Source organism: Diospyros lotus, chromosome 1 (genome assembly GCF_014633365.1).
Source record: "Diospyros lotus cultivar Yz01 chromosome 1, ASM1463336v1, whole genome shotgun sequence".
In the NCBI taxonomy this organism is placed as follows: Eukaryota; Viridiplantae; Streptophyta; class Magnoliopsida; order Ericales; family Ebenaceae; genus Diospyros; species Diospyros lotus.
Window position 1 is genome coordinate 52,352,644 of NC_068338.1, and position 20,085 is coordinate 52,372,728.

A 20,085-nucleotide genomic window follows, 5' to 3' on the forward strand; every position below is an offset into this window, starting at 1 on the left:
ACAATGAAAGAGAACTAAACGAGCAATTGCACCAATTAACTAGTCAATAGGGGAACGATGTTGATAATCGAAAACAAGAGTAAAGATTCAGTTGAGTTTTAATTCAGAGTTCAAAAAGATTAGATTCAAGGTCGCGGTGTGAAAACTAAGGTAGAAGTAAGGTAATATAGTATATTTACGAGTTAGAGATGAGATCAAAGAAATTTCATCTCTATCTGGTATCCAATGTTGAAAACACATTCATGGTGATTTACTTTATTACAAAACACCTCCGAAACATTTTTTAAATTACAGAAACAGATCGGGAAACATTTTTGACCGTTTTATACGTTTTTAAAATGGAAAACATCTCAGAAATGTAAAAATGGCATCTCCAAGTCATTTCCATGCATCAAAGGTGTCTCTAAGCTCAAACTCCTCACAGACTTAGCACTGTTGAGAGGGTGTGAATCGCTAGGTGGCCATCAGGAAGGCCTTGCAGGTGTCCAGGGCTGTGACAAGCTTTTTTAGGCTTTTCTACCAAAGGCACTGCACCTGAAAGTTCACATTCTCAAAGAGAACATGTTCTTCTGCATTTCCATAAAAAAAATAAAAAAAATTGAGGGCTTTCCTCAATGCGTAGAGAAAAGATATTATTATTAGTCCTACTCAGATATAAAATGCCGTGACATGTTATTTAACTCAAATGGTTCAAGCAGCTGTCTATCCTAAGTAGTAGCTTGCAACGCAAACATATGGAAATTAACCCCCAGTGAGAGAGAAAGAGATGAAGAAGGGGAATGAAATCAGTGATCTCGATAGTCTCCCCATGCTTGCTGCTGCAATGGTATTGTCAAGGCGAGGGCAGAATCAGAACTCAACCAACCAAGTTTCTCCAGGAGTTCCTTGATTAGATCACCTACTGCGTAGGATACACCTGAGGCCATAAACCCCGCTACCACGTAGTACATTACTGTTTTTATGTAAGACCTGGGCGGCCTCTGAGTGTAAGCCTTCCCGGTAGCAAGTAGTATGATGCAAAGAAGAGAGGACGCCGCAACAGCGATGAGTTTGAAATCCCTGTTGTCACTCTCACGAAACGAGAACCCATAGATGACAGGAGGCAGCAAGCCAAATATGAGATATGATAAGATGGCAAATGGTGCGTGAAGCGAGAATTTGCCCCTCTGCCCCAGTAACTCTTGATAACGATCTCGTTGCTTGCTAGTTTGATCAGATGCATCCTCAGCTGTTTCAGTGGAGATGCTACTCCCAGAATGATCATTTTTCAGCTCCCACAACTGTATACAGGTCATAGGTATTGTCAATTTAGATGAGAAAAGGCAGAGAGAACACATTCTATAGAATTTGTCATGGTAGAAGTTACTCTAGCGTTGTAAGGACAACAAGGGTTTCAACCATGCTTGTTAACCTTTTAAGCATGTATGTTTTTACTCATTAAATTTAACCTGCAAAATATAATATAAGATCAATTTAACCTGATTCACTGCCACTGGTTGAATAGGCCAGTTCACCAATTCAACCGGCCAGTTTGTGTTTGGCCACCCAAACTGGTTCGGCAATCTGTTCTGGTTTTCAAAACATTGGTAACACTGATTTATGGTCTACTGGTGTTTTTATCTATTTAGATTATTCCTAGTAACTGTTCTATTTGTAGATTCCTAATAATTATTGTGGAGGCATTTGGAGTTCACACAAGAAGTACATGAGCTCAAAGACAAAAGATGTGATTTAGAGTCAAATCAAAATCAATCTACACCCAACTGTTAGAAACCCATGATTTAGAAAATGTATCATCTTGACCAAAGCATTCTTTATGAAATTTTAACTTTTTTATTTGAGAAAGACACTGTTTGATTGGTAACCTTTGGAATGAATACTACATTGATTCCAACATTAGCGAAAAACCATCCCTTTAATTTTCTTACAACCTTTTATTGAGTCATGGATAACTAAGAGGAGTTGAAAGGAAAGACTCACATTGTGTCCAATGACAAAAAGTCCTCCAATCAGATTAGCCAATCCCAGAGCCAATATGTTCACTGCAATACCAATAGACAAGGTCATTCCCATGGTGAAAATAAGTTTCAAAGACCCAAAGATGAAAATAGTTTCCTTCGGCTATTTGTGCATGTATTATGTGGTTATATAATGAAAGCATGAATTTAATGTACAGGTGCAGAACAAATAGTTCGTAACCGCATACACCTCTTTGACCTAATCTCATAGAAAATAATCCAAGAGTTGAATTTTTTATGTCCGTTGTGGATAGATCTTGCATGACAAGTACCAACTACCGTTCCAATTCAAGAATATGTAAAATAGAAACTTCAATCTCTTCCCTTGTGTTAAAAAGTCAACGGAAATTGATAACTGGATATATTTTCTGTAGTGGTAAAAGCTTGGAAGTAAGCATAATAATTAGGTCTGAGCCTAAAGGAATCTACTCTTTTGATAGACAAGGGTCAAACTCTCAACACCTCAAAAGTAGGAGCTCATGTTGGTAAATGGTTTTTATTTTTTGGAGATAGTAACTATTCAAAGTACCTAATACCATAATATAAATTGGACAAGAAGAAAAAAAATTAAGCGTAATAATTTCACGTACTGATGTATCACTTTCTTTATTAGATTAAGTAAATCTGAAAGAAAAATGCAGCACACTTACACGTGGTGGCATCAGCACCAGCTGCAGATAACACCACGCCTATGCTTGTAATTGATTCAACCAAACCACCATATACGATGCTTTTTATTATATCCATTCCATGAAATCCTCTAGCTTCAGCACTCTCTCTATGTGGAAAAGGTTTTGTTTTTGCAGAAGGAATAATATCTTGTACTCCCTGAGCAGCTGCTGGCTCAACAGGTCTTTCTTGGACAGCAATGATTGCATCAGTACCTGCAAATGTTTTAAGGCAACAATGTGGCATGTGATGCGTATTGCACGAGAATACTATGCATGAGATAAATGGATATGAGCATAAATAGTTATAATAAGGAGCTTGAGGCCATTATGTGGTTGACTATGCCAACGCAAGAAGACAGATAAGAAAAACTAGTTCACCATCACAAAATCATTTAATTTCTGTAAGGATACAGACTGCGCTTCAATTAAGTAGATACATTTCTCAGATGGAACTTTTGCAGACTACCAAGGGCTTTCACAAAAAATATGAAAAGAAAAAGGGACTTCTTCAGCAGTAATATTTTATTAGTTCTCTTTCTCCAAATAGGAAAGATTAGACTATCATATTATTAACTGGTCTAACTATCTGGTCTCACCAGTTAGTTTATCACATCCTCAGTGGATATAAGGGAAATAGGATTTAAGCCTCACAATCTCATTTTAGGGTTACCTATGAAGTCATTACAAGTTTACTGTAATTTATTTTCTTGGTTAAAAGTTTTACCTATGAAGTAACAAAAATTTCTTGCAGTGACCCCAAATTATGAAGTAAAAGTTCTGTTTTTTCTTATTTTTCTGAATCATAACAAGTATATTTGTGAATGCTAATTCATATACATATTATGCTCAAGATAGATTGCATGAAATCCAACATCATTAGCATAGGTTTCAGTTTGCACACATGATCAAATACAATTTGTCTGGATAGATGTTGAAATACATGTCAATGATGTCATGCCAAAGTCTTACACTCTTGGAAACCAATTTCATACCTTTTTTTGGCATGTTAAGATGCCTTTGCAGTTGTTTCCATGTGTTTTACTTTTGAGTTTATTTCTATGTAAATGAACATCAATTTGCTCTCTCATTAAGCACTTGACCAGAAGATGTGTTTGGATCATAGTTACCTAGTTCGTGGAACGTCCGGTACGCGGAATGCGGTACGGGAATGTGGTACGCCACTTTTCCCGGAACGTGGTACGCCACTTTTCCCGGAACATGGTACGTGGGGGGTAGGCTTCTTCGGTTCGCTACTTAGTTTTTTAAATATATTAATAATAATAAAAATATAAAATAAATAAATATTAATGTAATAATTATAAAATTATAAAATTTAAAAAAATAGATTGAAACGTGGACTTCCAATAAAAAGCTTTAGCCAACAAAATGAAATCACAATTCACTGGAGAGGCCAAGCTTTATTGTCTCCACCAGCTGATGCAACTGGGAGTCTCCACCAACTGATGCGACCGAGCGAGAGAGCCAGAGAGGCAGCAAGCGAGAGACCGAGGGGAGAGCCGACAGCCGACGAGGGTGAGCGACGATCGAGGGCAAAGGGGCCAGGGGGGCGAGGGCGAGGCGGCGCAGGCGAGCGACAGAGGTAGAGAGAGGCAGCAAGGAAGAGCGATTGAGCGAGGCGAGCGACCGAGTCAGCGACGGTCCGAGTCGTCCGACGAAGGCACGAAGACCGGAGCAAGTGAGAGCGAGAGACAGCAGCCCTCAGCCGGCAACGAGCGAAGCGAGAGAGGGAGAAGGGCAGAGCGGGTGGGCGGCGAGCGCTTGAGCGAGAGAGGGTCTGAGGAAGGGTTAATGGCGGGCTTGAGTGTAGGCCAAAATTAATGGCATCAAAGATCTGGGTCTTCATTACAGGGGAACTGGGACGCATCCCCAAGCATTCCAAGACACAAACGCACCGCGTTCCAGTGCGCGCGTACTGGAACGTGGTTCCCGGGGGGGAGGGGCGTATTAGGTAACTATGGTTTGGATATAAGGCCTATACTTAACATCAAGGGCAGATTTCCGTACCAAATTTTAGCAAATTTGTGAAACATAGGCCCAATCTTTTGTGTGTGTTTGCTAGCCCGCACACACACGAAAAAAAAAAAAAATGAAATGAGAAGTTATTTTGGATGAAAAAAATTGTTTACAATGCGTTCTTTCTTACCTGGACTGCTTTTTGGTGACATGCTCTTCAAATAGTTAGCACTGTTGACTTGACTGTCTTGAAGCAATAAATCATCCTGTATGGATAAGACCAAGGAATTGCTATCAGCTTTCAAGGGTTCCTCTATATGGATGCTCATGTTTGTACCTATAGTGGCATGCTGAGAAGCTTCAGAGTAGTTCGCTGCATCAAGAGATGTCACATGTTATAATTAGAAACACAGCTATGTCTGAATTTTGTAATGCACATATCCATATTGCATCCAAGTTTTATCATGAATATGCACTGTAGTTACATCACACTGCTATCATGCTCTAGCTAGTCAAAATGTTTCTGAAAAGGGATAAAAGGCCTCCCACTAGGCGTGTTACTTGAAAGGAACAATGTACTAGCCCTTCATCCATTGGCAGCACACAAGCTATTATCAGAGTACAAGTATTAAATGACAAGAACATTAGGATCACTGCAAGTGGAAAAAGATAAATGTGCAGGGACCACCCAGATCCCTCAGTCACTAAAATATTTATAGAACCAACACCAAACCTAACAGGCCTGATTCAAGTTAAATCTGTAAATAGTTAAAAGGGGGATTTAAACACATAAATAGCTGTTTCATCTAAAACAAACAACAATAAGGATGGATTTCAATTTTCCTTTGTAAAATTACAGTAAGTAAATCATTAAACATTCTTACTTGGTTAAGACTCGAAACTCAAAAGTGCCACACCTCCAGACTAGCTCAAACGTAATCATGTAAAAGAGCATGCACAGAACATGAGGCTACCTGCTTTGCAAGGGGTAGGGGAGGGTCATTTTTTACCACATCGTTGCCTTCTGTTTACAAAAAAGCCATTTCCACAACCTGAGCCCTTTCCAGTTACAAAGGCACAACCAGACAATTTTACCATTCCTACCACTGCTTGCTAGTGTTATCAAGTGAAGACAGAATTTATCTGTGTGATATTTAATCCTAAAGGAGCATGATTTAGCAAGGTCCTGTAATTTCAATCTGGTAAGTTGCTATAATCATCAAGTAGTTTACATCAATATAATCTCAACACCACCATTTGGCCAAGAACTTCCAATGACTTTCAGGCTGTGACCTAAGAAAGCAAGAGAAAACAAATGTGTACTGTGTACATATTTTTATTGTCACAAATTTTAGAGGCGGAACATGCCATCACAGGTTAAGATATGCAAACAACACACCCTGGAAAGAAGAGGGCAAGACGCAGTTCTTAGGATAAGAAATGGAAGAATTAATTTGCATACCATTACGACTTATCTTGACTTCTGTATTTTGATATTCCACTACAGGTTTTGTGGAAGGATCTGCTAGAATATCCACTTTCTCACTGATATCTGACTCTCCAAGTACTGAAGCTGGTTTTGACAATAACAGGATGGAGTCTGTACCATCTGCACACATTCCGTTTGGTTGCAATAAAATTAAAAGGAGACTGCTTTAAAATCAAGGAGGACAAAGTAAGCTTATTTCCATCAGAATTACTGGCTATACAGCAAGGAAAAAGTAACAACTTAAAACCATAAGCACCCCACTTTTAGAAGTTGAAGGATTTATTTCCCCCCAATAAGCTAGGCCTTCACGAAAAGGAAAATATTCTGCCTGTGAATATTTTAAAGTCAGTCAAATAATCACTACTACAAAATTTAAAAGTTAAGCTGAAGTGTAAATAGTGCAGGCCGATTGTATCTAATGACTGAGGGGAAGTTAGCATGCCACAATAAACTTTGTAGTATAATTAGTGATCATTGTCATCATCTGAAGTAAGGAACTATACCTGCAGGTTTACTTTTTATTGCCACATTGAGTTTCTCATCCATGTGGGATTTCCCAACAGTTAAAGAATCTGTGCTTGAATGAACCAGAATCTTCAGTCCATCTTGGTTAAGTTCAAAGGTAGCGTTTTCGACAGGTTTCAGAATGTGCTCCCTACCTTTCCCAGCAAGTTGTGTTGCTGGATTATCACTTCCGTTATCCTGTTGAATTTCATCAGGAGAGTTTGACATATCCAACTCATAAACAGTACCCAAATCAGCAGGATCCAGAACAGCCCCCTCTGTTCAAGATGTCATGAAAAGCATCTAGCAGTCAGCATAAAACTTCACATCCATTATATTGGGTGATGGGAAAATACATAATTATTGTTCAACCATTGTCATTAAATACCCCCAATCATCTTTGTGAAAAGGTACTATATAGTATATAGAAAGATAAACGTGAAGGATTTTATGCCTCAGGAACAAAGATGAAGTATAACCTTCTTATCAGTTTCATAAACATTCAGAAGACATTGATAAAATCTATACATGCCAGTGTTGTTTAAAGATGAGCTGTTTCTGTTATTGTATGAAATAACTGCATGGGAAGTAAAAAATTTTGTGCATGTAGCATATTAGGACATGGAATTTAAAAGAAGGATTAATCGATTAATTTGCTAGTTGCTATAGTATCTGCATTAGGAGTGCATAAATTTGGTCAGATCGGTGGAGTTTGTAATAAGATATCGTTTATAAAAATTCATATTATCCTTCACTTCATTAAGAGGTTTATTCCTCCACAAGCAAAACTAAATATCTTACCTATAGGAGGTCATTGCTTCTTTTTTGTTTTTAGTTACACCATCTAATTTTTATCGTTCACAAGTAATAACTGGGTATTGTCCCTGTACCTGTGCCTCTTTCTGTTACATGATCTAGTTTCTCTTCTGTTTTGTCATCCCCACCTCTCTGAGGTTCACCAGATACCTTCATAACTCCTTGACCATCAAATGATTGATGAGGTGATTTAATTTCTTTTTTTGATGCTTCAACACTACTGTTTTCCACATCTGCCATGTGACCACTTCCTGCATCAGCAAATCAAGCAAGAAGAACTAGAAACATCAGCAAAAGGGATAGTTCTCATTATTGGAATATCTAGCACGCATATTGAGATCTTATTTTGCCACAATAGCTAAGTCCCGTTTATTTTTTATTAAGAGTATTTCTTTCCCCACTAATGCACCTACCTAGAGTAATATTATTTTCACACTAATTCTTGACTATTTGATGTCAAACCGATATGTTTCAATTTTTTTTGCTTCCAACTGATTTTAGATCTCTCCTTCAGGAATAATTAGTATGACCAAAATATATAATAACATCCGGAAGACAGCACGTGTGTCTGAAGAGTAAAATGATTATTTGTCAACAAAATCAACTAAACAATCAAAAAGATTGCAGATGGGTAGTACCTTGAGCAACAAGCACTGTTTCTGCACGTGATGAGAAAAGAAAGGAAAACCAATTTTTCTTCCCCTCAGATAATGGCCGAGGACTTTGTATGTTTTCCTTCTCACTTTTATCCCCAAGTTTCTTGGACGGTTTAAACCCACTACCTGCGAAATTCAGTTAAAATGTCAGTTTTCTGTCTGAGCAACAACCTCAATGTTATAACCCGGCCAGAAAAATACGTGCAAAACATCACAAGACTGATTTTAAAATTCAAGGGTTATTGGCACCAATAGCAGCTTTTGGTCTTCCTTTGTGTCAACATAAAGTAAGCACGGAAGTACTTGAATAGTTTAAGTGGTGTCAATCCTCATTTGGGGACTAAGATCATTCACAGACAAGGTAAAATCAAATAGTCTACACATGCTATGAGTGAGAATGCAGTATAAGAAATTCCCAGGATCTCGTAGAGAAAGAACATAAACAAGCAAATGGTATTTGCACCTAAAAATTTCCATAAAAGATAACCAGAAATATCATTGTTAAGAGATAATATTTATTCAAGAGGGCATCCTTCAGAACACTGGAGTAGCAACCTTTATGTTACTTCCCTTACCCCACGTTCTGTTCCATTACATACTGTTCTGTCCCCTAGCCCACCCCTCTTCCAAATGAAGCATAAAGGACATTATATCTAATATCATGTTTAAGGGCTTCCCATCAAGTTTTATTTACTCTGCCTCTCCCTCTTCCACTATTTCATCCACTAGCCCTATAGATATGTCCATTAGTCTTCTTCTAACATGCTCAAATTATCTTAATCATATAACGTATAACATATGATTTCATTTCTTATTCTGTCTTCTCTTATATGGCTGCACATCTACTGTAACATTTTCATTTTAGCTATGCTCATATTTTGCATATGTTAATGCTTATCTGCCCAACATTCTGAATCATACAAGTAAAGATAATCTTATAAAATGTTAAGACACACTTCTTCACTTTAACATTCAGCTTTAACTCTATGAGTAACATCCTCCACCATCTTCGATTCTTTTTGAACACTTGATCCTAGATATCTAGATTCATTTTTACTTAGGATAACTTGATTTTCAAGTCTCAAAATGACATCATCCACACATTTTTCTTTTCAGTGAACCAAAATTCAATTTTTTACCTTCTCAACTTAAAACCTTTGGATCTAAAGTATTTATCCATAATTCAAGTTTATTATTCATGCTTTTTTTTGGATCTCATCCACTAAGACAATATTGTCTGCAAATAGCATACACCAAGGCACTTTCTTCTCTAATGTGCTTTGTTAGTTCACCCATCAGAAGAGCAAAAAAGTATGGTTGCCCAAGTGGTCAGCAGGGAGTGGTGGGCGGCCTGGGTTCGAATCTACTCCCTGTGCAGCCACTGTGGATTAGACTTAGATTTACCTCATCTGGCGAAATCGTGGGACCGAGCGGCGGGGCCCCCCGCAAGGGAGGGCATCCCAAGTATTGACCCAATGCAAATCCTTGATGTAATCCAAATGTAATTGAAAAGGCCTTAGTAGCTCCTCTACAAGCCCTAACAGGTTTCTGCTTGATGTTATTAATAAATGACATTGCTGACATTTTTTACTTTTTCCTTTCAAGGGAAAAATGGAGAAGTGACTACTGTAGGAGAATTCTGAAGGGTGTCAACCCATTCTTATTTCATTTTCTGCAGATATATTAGAATTTGGTCTGTGTTGGTGTTCATTCTCGTCATAGGAACAGTTGGTCACTCAATGGATATATATATCGTATGGTTTTGCTATGCAGCATATTGTTGGAAAATCAGTAACATGACCTCAGATACCATTAAAAGATAACGGATTTCATCACCAGTCTTAGAAGGATCCAAGTAATGATATAAAAATGCAATGGTAATGCAAATATGATCTCAGGAATATACTAGGCATTTGTTGGTTTAGTAACATACCTGTAGGTATGAAAAAGCTGAAGCATGATAAACATCTGAATACCTCTGGCTCTTGGCCCGAATGATGGCCATTGGCTTCAGGAATCAGACTACCATCCAAGGAATTATCAACTGCATTATGACCTTGATAATTCTGTGCAGGGCCAATACTGGCATCTAACTGAGAAGCAGCTAGTGGTTGTCCTTCGTTACGCTTTTTATCTTCCTCATGAATCCAAATGCTGCGTTTTCTTTTGCGAAGAATAACCCTTCTGGTAATGCAAGAATTACAATTAGGACAATATAAATCATGTGTGTTCTGCTTCTCCAATACTCTCTCAACATCAAATTCAGTCAATTCACGATCAATTTCCACTGTCTGCTCATCATCAAATGTTACTGTTATATCACTACAAGATTTATTTTCTTTATGTTTTTCACTTGATTTTTCAGAAGGGAAAAAGCCTAAATGAGAAAAGCTTCCATCATTCGGGATTTCCAATTTTTCAGAAGGCAGAAAGCCTACATGAGAAAAGTTTCTATCATTCGAGATTTCCTTTGTTTGATTGTTAATTGCATGGCTCTGACTCTTTTGATCATCAAAATTCTCCATTGCAGCAACTAATCCATCATCTTTGGAACTTCTCTCAGAAGCAGAAAATAGAAGGCGATTGTTTTCTGTCACGGAAAATCCATCAACGGATTCAGTACCTGCATAGATGTGGCGTACAAACATTAATTCCTGAACTCTTACTTTTGATTTGGATGAGTGGTAAAGGAGAAAATGTAAGCATGCAACCAATTGAAAAGCATTTAAATCACCTCCAATGTTTTCTTGCTTAACATGCAAATGCAGAGTCAAGAACAGATCTGTGTCATATACCAATTAGTTACAGAAAAATAAAAGGAAAATTCAACTAAATTCAAAACAAATAATGCTTCGTCCAACTATTTGGAGTCAGCTAAATGGATCATCTTTTCCCGGTGTGCTCTATCAAAGAAAAACTAACAAAACGAAAAAAAAAGAAAAAGGAAAAACCTATACTGTACCCATGACTTTTGGCATGGGCCATGCGCATTGACTATTAGGCTATAACTGCTTGAAGTAACCTACAACTCAAAAAAAGAAAAAAAAAAGCAGCTCTCTCCTTCTCTCTACCATGCCAATCTTATCCAAAATTGAAACAGAAAAAGATATTTATTGATAGGTATTGCGATCTGACTATTTGAAACTGATGCTTCATTTCTAGAAATCATCATATCCACTGACCTTCAAATTTGCAAAAGAAACATTGTCCCTGTTGGTTTATGAATTTGGTATTCAACAGCATATGTAAGTGCCAAAACTTAGGATGCAGAGTATGATCAGTCCAAGGACTTCCACTTTGGTACATCCAACAGCAGTTTCGGCATTTCCATATCCCTTCATTCACAGACCAAAAAAGGGCAAGGAAAAAATTTGCAGTTTCACCAAAATTGCCCACGCTTAAGGATGAATTGAATAATGCACTAAGTTCAATCTCATATGCTAAGCTGCAAGGTTTAGCAATACCCAGTGTAAAGTGGAGTTATGAAAAAGATTGATCTAGAAAACAATACGTGTTTGCTGCGGGTTATTGACATTTTCAATACCCTCAATTGATCTAGAAAATATCCCATACTAATCATTTTTACTTTAAGAACAGAACTAAATAACTTAATCAAAGTGCTTTCATAGGAAGATATATGATACGAAGATTAGTTCATGTTCAGTGAAGTAAAAACCAGTTTATTACATTAAAGAATCAGGAAGAATGAAATTTGGTAAGTTTTAGCAGAAAGCAAAAACTATGGCATGGATCTCATCTTGAGGGGACAAGCTAGTTAAGAAAGAACGGATGAACCGAGTGACTACAGCGGCAATGCAGCATTGCAGCTGTCAGCATCGGTTGGGAGCTAAGCCAATTAAAGGGAGATAGGAGCCTTTCTGAAGTAACTGCAAGTGTTTGCGCACAACTGGAAGAAAAGCCCTAAATTTGGAAACTGCAGGAGAAAGGTAATAGTAAACTGCGGGAGATCATCCTATGCATTTTGGAAAGCCCTAAATTTGACTGTACTGAAATTTTGGAATGAGGAAGGAGAACCAGACAACGGTCCCCTTCCTTTTCCTTTTCTCAGTGTTTGGGAGGTGAGAAAAGGAAAGAAAATTGAGGCAGTGGGGTACGAGGGTTTTTGAGGGTACTACTGTAATTCGAATCATAATCTTTCTACAGTCACAGCCCAGTCTTTCCCGAACCCGAAACCGTTGGCGAAAGGAAAAGGGAAAACCATAAAAAAAAAGCCCACCTTCAAATAAGAAGTTGAAAGATGAAGTCCACTGTATCAAAGAAAGATAAAGAAAGTTCATGTCAAAGTTGCAGGGTATAATATAGAAGCAAGCCCACAAGGAGACAGAAGCATTTGATGAAAACATATAAATAATAAATCTACCTTGATCTTTGTCATAATAAACGTTCTTCCCAGATATTGCTTCCGAATCTTCTTCCAACCCATTACCGTCTTTGTCGCCATCTTGAAGCGCCTCCTGCCCATGTTTTTGAAATCCATTGTGGTGCTCTTCTGAGAGGGGAAACAATACATTAACGCCGCCGGTACTGTTGACAACTATAGTGGTGGCACTGGGTTGCCGAGACCGCCTTTCTTGCAAGGCCACTGCAGTCTCCTCCTCCTCCATTTCCTCCTCTTCTTGCCGCCATTGTTGCTGTTGCAGCTCAGTTTTTTCCACTTCCTGTACGTCCTTTTCTTTTCTTTGCTCAGCTATTTCCATTTCTAAAGCACTGTTCTGAGTAGAATGGCTAGTGGGTAGAGATCTTTTTTTCCTGTAAGTATCTCCTCCCTCCACCCCAACTTCTCTGATTTTCTTTCTCCTTCAATGGGTCGAGAATTTATTGCTGGATAGTGCCTCCGAATATGGCCAAAATCGTGGCCGTTTGCTTGGACCTTGTTCACATGGTGCCCGAGAACATGACAACAGCATTAAATAAATAGATTTTGGTTTTCCTGAATCTTTGTGAATAACAGAATCTTATCCTTCAGAACAAAAAGTTTCTCCTTTGAAACTGCAAAAATGGGCAACCCTTTGAAAAATGGGGCGAGCTTCCGTCGTCAACCTTTAGAAAAATGGGCTTTTTGTTAAATTGGAATACACAAAAAAGTGCAAGATAGGCATCTTAATTGCATCTCTGACTTTGCAGAACTCAGACTTGATAATGTGAGACTAGATGGAGTGAATTCAATGGCTAAATACCTAAATGAATTATTAAAGAACTTCCTAAATACCTGTTCCAACCAAGCATGAATTATTTAAGAGGCTGTATGGTTGGATAACTATTGTTCTTGCAGACATCAATGAATTGTTGTTTACCCTCATCTAAGCTAAGTCTCTCCTAAGGAATTTTCTTCCATTCTCTTGTTAATAATGCCACGTTTTTAATTCCACTGGAAGCCTAGTACCTGTACCATTGTAGGATGAGTGGATTAAGATTTTACTAGGCCATGTGATTCTGAGCTACCAGCAGGCGACCATTTAAGTCTAACAACCAAATGTCCTTTTACACGTGAATTATACGTTTGATTGTGTGAACATTTTCGAGAAACTTTAAGTTGCTGTCTGGCATCCAGATTAATTTTTTAGTCTGTACCTACCACTTTCATGTCTTTATGTTTTTGCTGAAGCTTAACTTATCAATATGAATAAATTAAAAGGAAAAAGAAACCTGGACATTTGCTGAAGCCCGGATATTTGATGTTTATGAATTTGAGCAAATAGATTCCTCTGGTCCTTTTCCGTTCTCTGTTTGCACAAATTCATAAGCCAAACAAGGAGGAGTGACTTCAACTCTAAGAATCATACACATATAATTGTTTAGGATTGTTGCTTTGATATTGATTTTACAACTACCATTATCTTAAAAGGAATGAGTTAAGGGGGTGTTTGGCTTACTATTTTTAAAATCAGTTTTTAAGTTGCGTAAAATTTAAAAGTTAGGTAGCGTTTAAATTAATAACGTATTTGAATAAATGTGTTTTTAAACTATCAATTAATAATTATATGTTTGGTTTGAAAGAGTTAATAAATTATTAGAACCTAATAAAAAAATGAAAATAGATGTATTATTGAATAATATAAATAAAATGCATAAAAATATAAATTTTAAATAAAAATAAATTATAATTTGATGTCTAAATAATAAAATTTTACCATTACAATGTTATATATATATATATATATACATATATAGTGAAGGGTGGCCGGCGACAGCTAAGGCTAGGGCGAGGGCGACTGTGACAACATTGGGCTGCTTGCGATGACCAATCTATTAGCAAGAGGCATGGCCTGGTGACAGCGAGAGAAGGCGAGGGCAACTACATCGGCTCTAGGCGGCTTGCGACAACCAATTTGCTAGCATGAGGCAGCGATGGACGCAGTCTATTTGGCAACGGTGACTGCTATCTATTGAAGGCAACGACTGATCTACTACAACATCAATAATAAAGGAGGCGGAAAAGAAGATGAGAGCAACGCCATTAATGGTGGAGGAAGCAAAGAAAAAAATGGATAAGGGTTGTAAATTTGTGGAATGTATAAGGGTAAATAGGTAATTTAATCGATCAATACAAAAACACTCATAACGACATTTTTGGAAAAGCTGGGGGTAGGGGGGTAGCTTTTGCCAAACGTTGGTGTATTAGTTTTAAATTGTTGAATGTTTCAAACACTTCAAAAATATAAGTTACATAGCTGATAAACTAAATCAACAGCTTATAAGCGGTCAAACTAATAGGCCAAACACCAAAAAATAAGGGGTTGTTTGGCTTATAATTTTTTTAATAGCTTAAACGTTGTTGAGCTTTTAAGTTGTGTAAAACTGAAAAGTTGGATAGCGTTTAAGCTGATAACTTATTTGAATAAATATATTTTTAAGTTATCAGTTAATAATTATGTGTTTGGTTTGAAATAGTAAATGATAAACTATTAGAACTTGATAAAAAGACAAAAATAGACATGTTGAATGATATAAAATTTTATCATTAGATGTTGATAAATTATACATAATTATTAAAAATATATTAATATGATATTTTATTATGTATTATACATAATAATAATATATATACATATAAACAATGAAGATGGTCGGAGAAGGAAGCGATGGGAGTTGGGGGCGATGGATTCAATAGGGGTGGGGACGATGACGGAGGAAGAAGCTTTTTCATGGCAACCCACCGAACAACGATGGGTAGCAATCGATAAGGGCAAGGACGACTATGGATGGCAATGAAGAGTAGATGGACGGACAATGAGGGTGATGGCAATAGCTGACGATGGCGGCTGGAATAGTTGGGGTGACTAGCGACGGGAGACAAGGTTAAAAAAGAAAGGCATGGCTGAAAATTGGTAAAAAAGATAAAGAGTAAAATCGTAAAATACTTAATCAACATAACTTATTTGGCAACAATGTTTTGCAAAAACTCTCTCCTACCAACTTTTACAAAATACTCTTATGACAAGTCAAACACTTTAGATAAATAAGTTAAGTAACTCAAAAGCTACAATACCAACTTATAAATGGTCAAATCACCTAGCCAAACACCCTTTAAATCTTTTATTTGAACATAAAGATTAGACGCCCGGGGGGGGGGGGGGGGGGGGGGGTGGAAAAGGGTTAAAAAAATATTACTAAATATTTTTTCTTAGGTCCAAGTGAAGAGGAGAAAATATATTAATAAATATTTTATTAATGTTACTATTTTACCCTTTTGATAATTAATATTTTTATAAATAATAATAAAATAAAAGTGAAGAATATAATTATCACTACCTTTATACTCTTCAAATTATATTATTCTCTATCAAATAATAACAATAATAATTTAGGTTGTACGAAAATAGAGGTAGAAAAGGAAAATAGAAACAATACGAAATGAAAATAAAGAAATGACATATTTTAAAAAAAAGTAAAAAACACACAAAAATACATAAATAAAAGAATATAGAGGTTTTTTTTATAAATATATTTTTTAGTATATAAAAAATTATAAATGATTAGCCTCTTTGTGGATGAAAACACATTTACAAATTAAAAACGCGTTTTTGATATTTTTTTAATATTACAAAACAACCTCAAAATGTTATTGAAATTACATAAATGAACCAAAAATATTTTTTGTGTTTCTTTGCGTGTCAATACAAAAAATATTTTGAAAACGTTAAAACGATACCCTCAAAATGTCTAATTGCAACATAAATAATAATAATAATACAAAATAACAACCTGAATAATTTTTTTTCCATATTTCATTATTTTAATGTTTTATTTTATCCTAGTCTTTTCTTTTCTTCTACTATTGAACTAACTTACTCATATTAATTAAATTTTGATGATTAACAAGAATATAATTTTTAATATACAAATTATAGTATTTTTGTGATTAACAAAAAGAGTATTTTTCTTAAATATATTAATTATAATATCAAATTATTTTTTATTAATTTATAAAATATTTTTTTCATAGCATATGTATTACCAAAAATATTATTTTCTGTTAAAAATATTTTTAAATATTTTTTAGATTAATTTATAAAATATTTTCATAACATATGCATTATCAAAATATTATTTTCTATTAAAACTATTTTTTAAATATATTTCTAATATTAATTTATTAAATATTTTCTTATATATCATGTGTAATATCAAAAAATAGATTATTTTCTATTAATTTTTTTTTTGATTAATTTATGTAATATTTTTCTAGTATATGTATATTAAAAAATATTCTAACAGCTAGGTGCATGGCTTGGATTTCAACCCAAGACTTCTGCTTCATCCTTGTCTTCTCTTACCAGATAATCTACAAGCTTCTTTAGTTATATGTGTGCACATATTAAATTTAAGCTATACTAAACTTTTCGGTCTATAACAGTCAACTTTTTGACCATTGGAAAAGTGTTTAAAATGTCAATAAATACTCTCAAACTCATTTTTTGAGTATCCAAGTGCTTCCATTGCATATCCAAAGCACACGAAACCTCTCAAACGCTCTCAAATAAAACATTCAAGCATTTCAATGCTCTCGAAGTATTATTACACATCCATTGAAAAGTCACAAGGTAAGAGAAGAAAAGTTCTTCAAATCTTACGACAAATTCTAACTTCTCAATTTGAGGTTACAAATTTATCTATTTATTTAAATATTATTATCTTGTATAATTTATTCTTAATTGCTTATTTGTGTCCAAGTGTGGATAAATTATTTGTAATATTTAAATTACCATTATGGATTGTATAAGTTTCCTAGAACCATTCAAATTTAGGTGAATCTAGTTTCCAATGTAAGTTAAAAGAAAACCTTGATGTAATGGTTGCTTAAAACCCATTGTAATCTAGGTGTGTATCTAGTTTCTAATGTGAGCGAGTGTGAAAACTTTGGTGATTTTAATTTAGTGGAATCCCAATGGTGATTAGACATTGGGATAGTAGATTAGGCATCCGTGGAAACATAAAACCACTATAAATTGTGTTGTCTCATATTATTTATTCTTGTTATATTTTGTGGCTTGTATTAATTATTAATCTAAAATATAATTTATTATATTTATTAAATATATATTCTTAAATAATTATTAATCAAGAATATTTATTAAAAGAAATAAAAATTTCAATTACTCAATTCACTCCCCTCTTGAATAGCGATACCCTAAAGGATCAACAACCACTACCAAGCTGGATTGTTCACCAAACTCAACTTTTGATCAACAATTAGGACTTGACTAAACACACTTGTAAGCTTGATCTTCGAGATTAAGTGGTCTAAATTAATACATATTCTCTACTATTGATTGAAAGTAATAATTTTTTCACATAAAATCTCTTATATAATCAATACATGTCGTTAATATAATTCAAATAGAATTTTTTGCAACTCACAAAGTCTAGGAGCTAACCCTTTGCTGAAGTCAATCCTTTAATGTAGTAGTCGTGCCTCTGCAGCTCTACTACTGCCATTTCTTTCTCCAGATTTGTCTTTCATGGAGGCGGCAAGGCGCAGGATAAGCTCTTCTGTTTTCTGACCAATTGTCACCATTGATCTTTGTCTGTCGCCGATTATCTTTTGCAACAACGAACATTTTCCCCTAATCTAACCTCTTTGCCAATCGTTGCCGTTAACCAGATTTCACATTTTGATTTCCAAAATCAAGTCGGTTCCATCCCATGTTTTAATGATAGATTCACATCATTTAAATAAGATCTTATTTGCAAACTAACGGAACTCATACATAATTTAATTTAAAATTAATAATAGTTCGTGATAAAATCTATTATTAATTTTGAGTAAAACTATTATGAATTATTGTTAATTTTAAATTAAATTATTATAAATTTTGTATATACCACATTAATTTATAAAAATTATTTATGAAAATTGTTTGTGAGGATAGTTTCTGTAAAAAGAATAAGAAGATTGGGATTGAACTAACAAGAAGTCAGATTCAACAAATTTTATTGGTGTAAATTTTCACATTGCATTGGTTTAAATCATTGTTTTAAAAATCAGACCGGACCGGCCAGTCGGACTGGTTTAACCGGGAACCGGTGGCCTATCCGATCCTATTTGACTCAAAATATTAAATCTCCTTCAATCCGATCAAAATTGGTCAAAATTCAATTGGACTGATGAATCGGGTTGACCTCGATTTTTTTCACCCTCTCACTTATTTTTTAAAATTTTAATTATTAGTTAATTCTTTAATAACATATATAACAATTATATATAAAATATTAGTTATATATTAGTTAATAATAACATTTCTCATAATAATATATAGAATATTAATATTTTAAATATATATTTAATATATATTATTTAATTACAAAATATATATATATGACATCATCCGGTCAGACCACTCTAGTCTGATCGGTCGGACCAACTAACCCGTGACTCAATTAATAGGCCGGTTCGCTTTCCGATCCGATTTTTAAAACATTGGTTTAAATCATTGTTTGATGATCACTTGAATTTTTCGTTATTTTCAATTATACCATTGAATTTGATTTTTTAGTCAATTTAATTTTTATATTTTGATTTTTTTCGTATAACAATCCAAGCTTTTCATTGTTTTAGTTATACCTATGAATCTATATTTTTAAGTTAATTTAATTTTTAAATTTTTACACATAAAAAAAAATAAAGTAAGATAACAAAGTATATGTTACATTCTTTTTACGTAATAGTACATGAATTAAATTGACTTAAAAATATAAATTCAAAAATATAATTAAAACGATAAAAAGTTTAAGTTAACACATTAAAAAAAAAAAAAAGTTAAGATACAAATATTGACTTGGCCCACTAAATGAGGACAAATTTTCATTACAGAATCTTAATTGGGAAGCTTTTTGATTTAGATTTCAGACCGTTTTCGTTTAAGGCCCGGCCGCATTTACGAAGGCCTCTAAAATTTTGTAATTTATATTTTTATAATAATAAATATTTTATTAAAGGACCTTGTTATTTGGATAGAATCGGTCTAGATAGAATTGTCTTTTTTTGTCATTTCAATTATTGATATTAGGATAAGAATGTCATTTAATATTTTATTTACCAACAATACCCTTTCTATTCACAAGTCAAAATTTCATTCTCTCTCTTCCTTGTTAAATTTAAATTTTAGTCTCTCACTTGAGTTAATGAATTTTTAGAATCTCAAGAGTCATAATGGCTTTAAATACAAATTATTCTACTTTGTTTTGAATTGATTGACGCAAGAGATCATTAAAGACATCAAATAACAAAAATATCAGTAATGAAACCCGTCCAATAATTCAAACAACCCCCAATTTTTGATGGGATTACATCTAAATGCAGTCCGCCAAATACAATGCTAGCGGACTACATCTTAGATGCAGCCCGCCAAGCACTACATCTAAGATGTAACCCACCAGCGGGCTGCATGATGCGCAGCGGACTGCATCTAACATGCAGTCCGCTGCGCATGTTA

The 20,085-nt window shown here is 34.9% G+C and overlaps 2 protein-coding genes across 9 annotated transcripts in view; both read right to left on the bottom strand.

Annotated features, from left to right (window-relative positions):
- Positions 1-653: 653 nt before the first annotated feature.
- Positions 654-20,085, bottom strand: part of LOC127786887 (uncharacterized) — a 39,631-nt gene continuing 20,199 nt past the window's right edge. For 7 of the 8 annotated variants that reach the window (XM_052314644.1, XM_052314615.1, XM_052314634.1 and 4 more), the window contains 7 exons: positions 7,547-7,723; positions 6,656-6,934; positions 6,126-6,272; positions 4,854-5,036; positions 2,669-2,902; positions 1,981-2,042; positions 654-1,280 (listed from right to left, as the gene is read on the bottom strand). In XM_052314644.1, the coding sequence (XP_052170604.1) occupies positions 786-1,280; positions 1,981-2,042; positions 2,669-2,902; positions 4,854-5,036; positions 6,126-6,272; positions 6,656-6,934; positions 7,547-7,723 (1,577 nt within the window). In that variant the 3' untranslated portion in view covers positions 654-785. The remainder of the gene's footprint in view (positions 1,281-1,980; positions 2,043-2,668; positions 2,903-4,853; positions 5,037-6,125; positions 6,273-6,655; positions 6,935-7,546; positions 7,724-20,085) is intronic. The other variant, XM_052314625.1, reaches the window with a different exon arrangement.
- Positions 10,164-13,433, bottom strand: LOC127786928 (uncharacterized). The gene is made up of 3 exons (XM_052314712.1): positions 12,510-13,433; positions 10,567-10,751; positions 10,164-10,312 (listed from the first exon to the last, which is right to left on the bottom strand). The coding sequence occupies exons 1-3, from the start codon at positions 12,844-12,846 to the stop codon at positions 10,268-10,270; spliced, it is 567 nt and encodes a 188-aa protein (XP_052170672.1). The 5' UTR covers positions 12,847-13,433; the 3' UTR covers positions 10,164-10,267.

Excerpts from the sequence above, each read along its gene's own strand:
- LOC127786928 (XM_052314712.1), bottom strand. The coding sequence starts at position 12,846 with ATGGAAATAGCTGAGCAAAGAAAAGAAAAGGACGTACAGGAAGTGGAA. Across the intron at positions 10,752-12,509 it reads TTATTATGACAAAGATCAAG|GTACTGAATCCGTTGATGGA; the intron begins GTAGATTTATTA and ends ACATCTATGCAG. Across the intron at positions 10,313-10,566 it reads ATGATAGAAACTTTTCTCAT|AAGGGTTATTCTTCGCAAAA; the intron begins GTAGGCTTTCTG and ends TTGCATTACCAG.